General features: G+C 27.0%; 1 protein-coding gene across 2 annotated transcripts; it reads right to left on the bottom strand.

Annotated features, from left to right (window-relative positions):
* Positions 1 to 1,198: 1,198 nt before the first annotated feature.
* LOC117174983 lies at positions 1,199 to 8,247 on the bottom strand. 2 transcript variants are annotated; one of them, XM_033364467.1, is made up of 4 exons: positions 8,207 to 8,247; positions 6,455 to 6,669; positions 4,097 to 4,297; positions 1,199 to 1,448 (listed from the first exon to the last, which is right to left on the bottom strand). In XM_033364467.1, the coding sequence occupies exons 2-4, from the start codon at positions 6,667 to 6,669 to the stop codon at positions 1,439 to 1,441; spliced, it is 426 nt and encodes a 141-aa protein (XP_033220358.1). In that variant the 5' UTR covers positions 8,207 to 8,247; the 3' UTR covers positions 1,199 to 1,438. The 2 variants fall into 2 exon arrangements, with proteins under 2 accessions (XP_033220358.1, XP_033220357.1); XM_033364466.1 differs by lacking the exon at positions 8,207 to 8,247 and adding an exon at positions 7,507 to 7,578.
* Positions 8,248 to 10,216: the final 1,969 nt, after the last annotated feature.

Below are 10,216 nucleotides of genomic sequence, written 5' to 3'. Positions count from 1 at the left end.
TCCTATTAATAAACAATCAGGAATTATTGTTTTTTGGGCTGCTATGCTAAAACCTTTTTTAGTGGGCATATTATATTATATTCTCTTTTTAAATATTATTGCTAATTATATTTTTTATTATATTTTCTTTTTTATCATCATTATTAATTATATTGCTTATTATTATTTACGGTGAAATCCTTCATTAGCCCTCCCTTCTATAGCCCTTCCGAGAATTGACGACGCGTCGCATGTAGGTGTAACAAGACCTGCGCGTGAACAAAAAAAGGGAAGCGGGCTATAATGAGTTAGTTTCCACCCACCGTCAGCCCCAAAATCGGCGCTATAGAAGAGTTTCACTGTATTATTTTATTATTATTATTATATTTTATGTAATATTTTTAGTGTATATATTATATTCGATTCCCAAAGGTCTAAGAGATTGTAATTATTGATTAACTAATCAAATGTGCTGTTTCAATGTTTTGTTTTTTTCTGATTGTTAAAAATGGGGACATTTTTTTATAATTATGCATGAAGCTTTCTTTCTTCTTATATTTTTATGGTTCGGTCTGTCATCAGCTACATTAAAATGTCTCCTGAATATTTATCTTTTGCCTGTAATAATTTATTTTTTTAGTTTTAACGTTATAAAGAAGAATTATTTTTGAATTTGCAAGAAAAGTTTTTATGTAAGGCATGAATTTTTGTATGAAATGATATATTCTAACCAAAATCCAGCAAATTCTAACTCTTGATTTTCGTTTGATCCCTTTTCCAAATTTAATAATTTAAATTTTTTAATTTTGAATATGTTCAGCGTTATAAACTGAAGATAATATTTCTAATTGCTCGGTGCATAAAACGAGTTTACCTTTCGAAAAATTACAAAAAATTTTTAGATTATAAAATTTAGAACCGAGTGTTTACTCACTGATGAAATCTCAGATTGCTACGAAGGTAATCTTAAGAAAACTCTTGGAGGAACTTTTGGAAATCTCAGAAATCTAGCATGCATGTAGAAATCTTGGAAATCTTTGGCTAAGTGTGAAAGAGATTAGGTGGAATGGCTGTGGAGCATTCCGACACATGCTCGTAGAAGTTGAACGAACAGCCGACTGAATCCGAAAACTGCCGAGCTTAGCCGATCCGAGGAGAATCCCTTGTGAGTTCTGATCGTGAACAGGATCAACAAGGATGTAAAAAAAACAATAAATAATTAAAAACATATCTCTGAGTTATATTTAAAAAATATTCAACAACAGTAGTAACGACATTTCTTGCACAAAAATACTCTTAGCCACGACACAATGAAATCCAAAATTTCGAAAGTTAACTAAAATCGCAATAAATAAATCATCGCCTTATACAGTATATGCCCTTGTTCTTTTTTCATTCTCCTGTGATCTTTTCTTATTATTTTAGTTTACTCCACTGCTTCTTTTAAAGTAAGATCGCTTTACCAGCTCCTGGAAAAAAATTATATTTTAATTTCGAATATTAATTATTTCACAAACAAATTGAATTGCATGATCGAGAAAAAATTCGGAAAATCCAGGGTCGTCATGACATGAAACTTTTAATCGGGTGTCCCAGAGAGCGGAAAATTAATTGACCGCAGAACGCGGAAAGCGAATGTCTCTGTCCTTTTTTATCTCCCCTTAGAAAGTGAATCTTGCACAAAGATTCTGCAATTGATTCTGGAAGTTCTAAACATTTCAGCATAAATAATTAATTAATTTGAATGATGAATTTTTGTAAGAAAACTAAAAATTCTGTCTTCAAACAAATTTCTTTGAATAGATTTGGAGTGGAAAATTATATAATCAGGATTTTTTGCAATAAGAATTACTGTCTAAGAGAAGATCGAGTTTCAAGAATACAGCGATTATCGCAAGAGACTTTCACAAACACTTTGTGTCGTTTAAGGGCATAGTGACTTGTTTATTTCAATATTCATGCTTCCGATTTGATGAATAATTGTATAAGTGTTAGAAAATTCCAAAAATATTCACATGGAATCAAAAATTAAATTTGTACAATTAAAAAAATTGAACAAATGTCAATAAAAAAATTATGGTCGATAGAAATCACTCTTATGTGAGAATAAAATCTAAATATGAAGGAGAAAGTTCAGAATTTTTTAGTTAAGGATCTTAAATTTTATTTGAACATTAATCACAATTTATTCAATTTTTGTTTAATCGTCAAGTTCCTTTTGTGGATTTTGAACCAATTTTTGAAAGTTTAATAGTTGAAAAAATAGTCCAAGAATTAAATATTTTAAAAATAACCCTTTTATAGTTTCGATAAAATATTCTATTAAGATTGATATGCCTTTATCTGTTATTTTCAGAATTTAAATAATATCAGGGATGATTTAATTTTAAACAAAAACCATCATTTCTAATGAAAAAATTTCAAAAATTGCGAAAAACATTTATTTTAACAATGTCTTTTTGTAATTTCATTTTTCCTCAATGTAAGTTCTTACGAATTTAAAAAAATGATTAAATTCTAAGAACTGATGACTTTAAAAAATATAAAACAATGTATATAACTCTACGGTTTCCAATTGTGAACAAATAATTCTATAGTTAAAATCGTTGAAACCATTTTTTTTTAAGGAAAAAATGTTTGAAAACAATTATTTATATTCCAAAATAAATATAGTTTCAGGGAATTCTCCTTGAAAGAATAATAATATATTGAAATTGCACTAATTTGTAAAAATTTAAGAAGATTTAGTGAGAAAAAATTAATTCACAAAAACTATTTGTAAAATAATAATCATTAGCATATTTTCTATCTGACTTCACGTGGTATTAAATTTCTTTTTAGTTAAAAAATCGAATCAAATGTCTAATGATTTTTTTACCGAAACCAATTTTTTTTCTTTTTAATTTTCAACTGATAGTGTTGATCGAAAAAAATTCATAAAAGTAAAAATAAATATCTTTTTTGATCTAGAAATTTTTCTAATTATTTTTTTAATATTGTCGAAAACTTAATAACAAATTGACAAAAATCAATTTTTTGTCTGGTTATAATACTGGACGAAAAAATATTTTGAATTAAAAAACTCTTGTCTCAAGTCAAAAAATAAGCTTATTCTTCTTTCAAGAGAAAAAATGGATTTCAATTTAGCTTTAGGACTGAAAACATGTTTAAATGTAGAAGTGAAAACAAATTTCTGTATATCAAAAAAATTTTAATGATTCTTGTTACAGTAGCATCCAAGAGTATAAGAAAACTTAAAAAACTAGTGATTAAATGTGGTATATCTCCAAAACAAAATAATGTGAAATAACTTTTTTTTATTCTAAATTTCAATAGTTTATTAAATTCTGCGTCAAATGAGCTCTATTTGAACAACTTTGGATAAACAGAGACCGAGTTATTGAATGAGAAACCCTTGGCTAATTTCTGAATTTTTCCAGTTTTTAAGTTAAAAACTCAACTTCTGGTAGAATCTAAAAGAATCAAAAAGAAAATTTGAAATTTATTTTAAATAGACCTCAAGATCTCCTCTTTGAAATCAGCTAAAGAAACTGAAAAAATATTGATTGGTTCTTAAATTATAATAAAAAATGTACAGACACGCACAAGACGAAAATCACTCGGTGAATAGGCAACTGTCTCTATTTTTGTCTTGCGCACGCCTCTACATTTTTTATGATAATTCAAGAACCAGTGAACATTTTTGCATTTGTTTGGACTTTCTTTAAAGAGTACGATTTTAGGCCCATTTTTAACCAACTTTCTAATTTTTAGCATGATTTTCCTAGATTTTACCAGAAGTTGAAGTTGAATTTTTAAAATTGGAAAAATTCAGGTAGCCCTTTTTTGTCCACTCAATAACTCAGTATCTATTTATCGGGATTAGTTTCCATAGGGCTAATTAGATGCAAAATGTATGAACCTTTCAACCTTTTTTCTAGAAATTATTCTCTTTTAAATTTCCTCTTTTCCAGGGGGGTATTTAAACTAATTTTAAGTTTGGGGAAGGGGGGTGAATAAGTGGATCTGATGCAGTGTCTAGTGATTAATTAAATGCCTGTTGGGAAAGGATGGCCCTTTAAAGTAATTAATGGGCTTTGAACTCGTCGCAAATTACCCGTAAGATGGAGGTGGATCAGGTTGCGACCATTCAACGTGCTCTACGTGCTCTACGTGCACCGGTTTGTAGACTGGTTTCTCAACGAACCTCTGCACGAAGACTGGTTTCTCCACGTACTCGATGTATTTAACAGGTGCTGGGGGAGGGGAGAGGTATACGTGGTGTACTTCCGGTCCTCTTTGGTGTCCATATTTGTAACTGCAACAAGAAAAGAAATCATCAATTAAATCAATCAAACCACCTTTTACATTCTCTTTTCATTTTCATTTTCATTTTTATTTTTATTTTTATTTTTATTTTTATTTCTATTTTTATTTTCATTTTCATTTTCATTTTCATTTTTATTTTTATTTTTATTTTTATTTTTATTTTTATTTTTATTTTTATTTTTATTTTTATTTTCATTTTCATTTTTATTTTCATTTTCATTTTCTTCATATTTCCAGTCATCACAGTACCTTTCAGAATTAAAAAAAGGCGAAAAGGTGATTTTTTTTTTAAATATGTAAACATATATTACACTGCCGGTCAAAATTCCGCTTGTACTTAAGAAAGTGGGATGAAAAACTGGAACTAGTCTTCAAAAGTGAATAACTTTGTGAAAAATTAAGTTAGGTGATTTATTTAGAAAATCTTAGAAAGCCTATTTAATTCCAGGTCGATTGAACCCTACTTGAATCAATTATGATCAATAGGAACCGAGATAGTGGGTGAGAGAGACCGACCCATCTTACGTTTTTAACCAATTTTCTATTTTTAACTTTCACTCTCTGCATACTTTAGGAAAATGAATGGAAAAAATTGAAGCTTTGCTCATTTAAAGTCTGAAACTCCTCTTTTGAAATGAGACAAAAAAAATATTGAATGGTTCTCGAATGATCATCAAAAATGTGGTAGCGTGGACAAGACGAAAATCGGTCGGGCGAGCGGCAATGAAGCTTCTCTTATTTCGCATGCGCTTGACCGACCAATTTTCAACACTTCCACATTTTTTGATAATTCGAGAACCAATACATTTTTTAAAATTTTCTTGGCCTTATTTTTAAAAGAAGATTTCAGGCTTTAATTTAGCAAGGTTTTAATTTTTTCCATTAACTTTCCAAATGCATACAGAGAGTGAAATTTAAAAATAGAAAATTATTCAAAAACGAGTAGTAGGATAAGCAATTTTTTAAAAATCTTTCAAACTCTATTTTTCGAAAAGTTAGTTTATTTCAACGATAATTCTCCCAGGATTTAAGTTTTTAAAGAAAAACTGTCAAAACTAAATTTATAGCTTCAAATACCTATTAAAATTAGAATATATTAATTTACAAATCTAACGCGGAACAACAAATTCTACAATTTAATTTTTATGAGTTTAGAATGGAAAATTAAAGACTGTCGAAATAAAAAATTTTCAAAACTGCACATATACTTCAAATGCGGAGGCCATCATAATTGAGTAATTTTTTTCGAGGTCTTCAAACAGAAAAAATTCAAATTTAATATTAGAAATTAGGGAATTGTTATTTTTATGGCATTGATTTATTTATAAAGAACTGAAATGGCTTCTGATTGAAAATTGTAATAATTTTTGAATTTTTAATCTAATACAAATCAATTTTTAATGCTTTAAATTCCATTATTTAAACGATTAATACTTCCAATTAGAAATTTTGTAACCTTATACAATTTGAATTTCTATCGAGATGGTTTTTAATGCAAAGCACTTTTAATTTTAAAATATAAAAATAATTTAAAATTGAATGAGTTATATTTAAAATTATTCCTTGGATTTTAAAACAAAATTTTATTGTATAACTGTGAAGAATTCCATTCATAATTATTAAATTTCGCTTTTGCTAATATTATTATCAAAGTAAAATTATTAAATTTTTAGCATTTTCAATTTTAAGTTATTTAAATAGAAGGGTCTTCAAATTATATTTCCACAATAATATTTAAATTTGAAAATTATAATTATTAAAACTTTAAAAGGCTTTTAGTGTGAAATACACTATAAACCAAAATTTTTCTCTCTTTATTTTATTTTCAAATCTAGAAAATTCTATTTCTTCTTCAATATTGAAGGTTTCGAACATAAAATTACTCAAGTATTAAACTTTTCATTTTGAAACTGTTTAATTTGAAACTATCAAATTTTTATTGCTAATTGTTTTTATTACTAACTTTATTTAAAATCCAGTTCACTATCCGGATTAAAAATAAACATTTAAAATGGTATATTTTCAAATTTGTAACGTTCTGAGTTTAACAACAAAAATACGAGATTTAAGAAATTAAAATGGGAAAATTCAATATTTATTATTATTTTAAAATAAAAAATAAATTTTAAATAATTTTTTTCTTTACCCTTTGGCAAATCCAAGTCCTAGGCCAAGAAGTCCGGCCCCGATAACTTTCTTTTTCAAGAAGAGCGTCCTTTTACTTCTTGTATGCACCGAGCTTTCATCTGCAAGAATTTCCGAAACCGGAAGTGTCTGTTGCTGCTGTTGGCGTATTTCTTCCGCTGATGCGTACAGCGCAAAACAGCAGAGGGTAGCAAAAATTATGACAGTGCTATTCATCTGCAATAAAACATTCAAAAAAATTATCTATCAAAATATATTTAATATATAATACATATTTTTAATAATTAAAAAATAAATGCAATGAAAATAAAAAAAATAAAACATAATAATAATATCAGAAAAAAACGAAAGAAGATGAAAGGATTTCTTTCATACTTTTCCATAATATTTTTTACTCTACTATTCGTTTTCCATATTTAATTTTTTTTCATTAATTTTTCAATAATTAATTTCGTTAATCTTATATTGTTCACACTTTGACAAAATCTTTGTATAGTTTCAAAAAAAAATTTCTATTATTTTAAGAATCAAAATGATATTACCGATGATTGAATAAAAAATAAAAATTACTGAATTTTAGTAAATAATTTTTTTCGAAAAACATCTGCAACTCTACTGTTTTCAAATTTGAAAGATCATTTTTCTATGTCTGAAATTGTTGAAAAAAAAATGTTTACTATAAAATGTTTTTTTAAACAAATGACTATATTTCAAGATTAATTATTTATTTTCATTCACTACCAGTTTCGTGTATTATGCAATAAAAAAATGTAATATAAAGAAATAAAAAAAGGGAAGAAATTGAAATAATTTCTTTCTTTTCTTTCGTTCATCTTTTTTCATCGTCATTTACCCCTCAGTTTGTAAATTTTTTATACTTTTCTTTTTTTCATTCTCATTCTAATTAATCTTTTTTGTTAATTTTTCTTATTTTCTTTTTGAATCACTCTTGTGTCTTATGCACCTAAACATTTAGAAAAGATAAAACATTTTAGGATCTAAAGTGAATTATGCTAAACTAACGTAAATATTATTAAAAATGAAACTACTTTCTCTCATGTACTTGACACAGTTCGATGAAAATTTCTGACATTTCCCATCTCCAACGAAAACAATGAGCGACGATTTGGACTATTGTCATAAAATTGCCCAACTCTCTTAAATTTTGTAAGCAAAGATGAACATATCACAAAACATGTTATACCTTTCTCGTCATAAAAAATGACAAAATCGAGCATAGAATTGACTAAAAAACTGCAGATTATAAAATAATAAAAAAAAATCTTAATTGCTTAGTTACTCAAATCTTAAATTCCCCACAATTGAAAAAAATCATTTAAATATTTAAATAATTACAAATAAAAATTGAGACAAAAGAAGATGAATCTATTGCCAAATTATTGCTATATGCCCTAAAAATTAAAGTTTGTTTTCCCACTAAAATAAAATTGTTGACCCAATAAAAAAAGAGCACACTTCACAGGATTCCTCGAAGAACAGATCGGAAATATAGCTGGAGTAAAAAAAAAACTTTCTTTTAGTTAGAAATGTAGAATTGCATAGTTGGAAGACTATGAACGCGAAATATTCATTTCCGGTCATTGACATTGATTAAACGCAAGTTCGTAATGGTAGCGCGCTCGAAAACTTGCTTCCGACGCTTTCGCTCTTCCACGAAGCTGATCGAGATCGATCTCGGCTTGGGTAAATTTTTCTGGATTTTCTTGATTTTCTCGATTTTCTTGACTCTCACCTTGACTCGGAGAACGTTTTAGATAAAACGCGTGGGTCGTAGTGTGTACTGTGACATCGATAGGCAGGCATTACGATTTTATATAGCGGCATCACATCCCTCCTACTTGCGAAAAAGAAACAGTAGCCACTTCTCTACAACCCCTCTATTTTCAGGACATTTCGCAGTACGCGATGCGTGGTTCTGTGTTACAATTAGCCAGGGATCCGACCGAAAGGAAACAACATGCGATTTTTTTACTTTCCTTTTTCTTTCATTTAGTTTAGAACAATTGTTATTTTCAATTAAAGAAAAACGTTTATTTAACATACATATCTTCCTTCCCCCCTCCCCCTAAAAGTTGTAAGTAGTGTAGCCTAAAATTTTCTCAAAACCAGGGAAAATTAGGTTTATTTTTTACGAAAATATGGAAATAATAGGGGCGTTATTTTTGAATCGAATTAGTATAAATGCCGGATGTTGAATTTAAAATGAAAAACTCTTCTTTTCTAAGATTAAAAGTCGAAATATATTACATTTTAAACAGAATAAGTTGAATTTGCAACCAAAATTAACAACCAAATAGTTCAACTTGCACGCAAAAAAAAATTATTTTTGAACCAAGAATAATTACTTTTCTACTACTTTTTTAATTTTTTTTAAATTTTATTTCTTCTGCAATTGGTTTTTCAATCTACAGCGGAGCATTCTTCACCAAATAGTCGAAATTCCCAAACAGAATAGTTCAAAATGCAATAAAAAACAGTGGAATTCTAAAGTCAAAAAGACGAAATTTTTAGAAGACAGTTCAACTTTCATTCCGAAAATTTGGATCTTTAACAAAAACGTTTATTTCGAACCCAGAAAAGTAACAGTTCTGCCATAATTGATCATTTCTTTACCAAAAGATAAAAGTTCAAGAAAATAGTTGAATCCTTAACCAAATAGATAAAATTATAATCGAGAAATATAAATTTTAAAATTATAAAGATTTTTTGTTTCAAAAATTGAATTTTCAAAATTTTCAGTTTTAAAAATCAATTTAAAAATAAAGCGAATTGAAATAAAGCAATAAAAAAATAGTGCATTTAAACTTGAAACCAAGTTGTTAATTTCTCAACCAAAAAAGACGAATTTTTAACAAAATAGTTAAATTCTCAAAATGAAAAAAGTGATTTCAAACTGAGCAGTTTAGTTTCCAATCAGATAGGATAATTTTCGAACAAAAGAGGTAAATTTTTAATCCAAAAAGACAAAGTTTAAACGAATTAGTTAAATTTTTATTCCAAAAAGATGGTTTTATCAAAAAAGTTACATTTTTGAGTCAAAAGGCGACTTTTTTGAAAGACAGTTGAAGGTTTAACCCGAAAATTTTCTATAATAAAAGATAGCTCTTAAAACAAGTGGTTAAAATATTGAACATTGAAAATCATCTGATTGAAAATTAATTTAAAAAAATAAAGCAGAATTATCAGTCAATTAAATTGATCCAAAAAATACAGATGTTTTAAAATCAAAAATGGAAATTTCAAAATTTTTAGTTTAAAAAATTAATTTTAAAATAAAACGGATGATTAAACTGTTGAATTTATCCAAAAATTAGTAAAATTTTTATTACAAAAAGATAGCTTTATCAAGAAAGTTAAATTTTCCAGACAAAAAGATGATTTTTTAGAAGACAGTTGCATGTTTAACCTCAAAAATGTTCAATAATAAAAGATAAATCTTAAATCAAATAGTAGAAAAATGGAAAAGTCAAAATAATCTGATTAAAATTCAATTAGAAAATAAATAAGAATTATCTGTCATTTTTAACTAAAGAGTACTTTTTCCTACCAAATAATTTAATTTCCAAGTCAAACAAACAAATTTTCACAAAGAAATCAATCTTAAACTGATATTATGAAATAACTATTACAATTTAAAAAAGTGTGCTTAAACTTTAAATAAAGCAATAGATAAGGTTTTAATCAAGAAAGATGAATTTCAAACTAAATAGTTAAATTTTAAACTAATAAAGATATATTTTTT

This window comes from Belonocnema kinseyi, chromosome 6 (genome assembly GCF_010883055.1).
Source record: "Belonocnema kinseyi isolate 2016_QV_RU_SX_M_011 chromosome 6, B_treatae_v1, whole genome shotgun sequence".
In the NCBI taxonomy this organism is placed as follows: Eukaryota; Metazoa; Arthropoda; class Insecta; order Hymenoptera; family Cynipidae; genus Belonocnema; species Belonocnema kinseyi.
The sequence above is the reverse complement of the archived record's forward strand: the minus strand, read 5'-3'. Positions and strand labels throughout refer to the sequence as shown.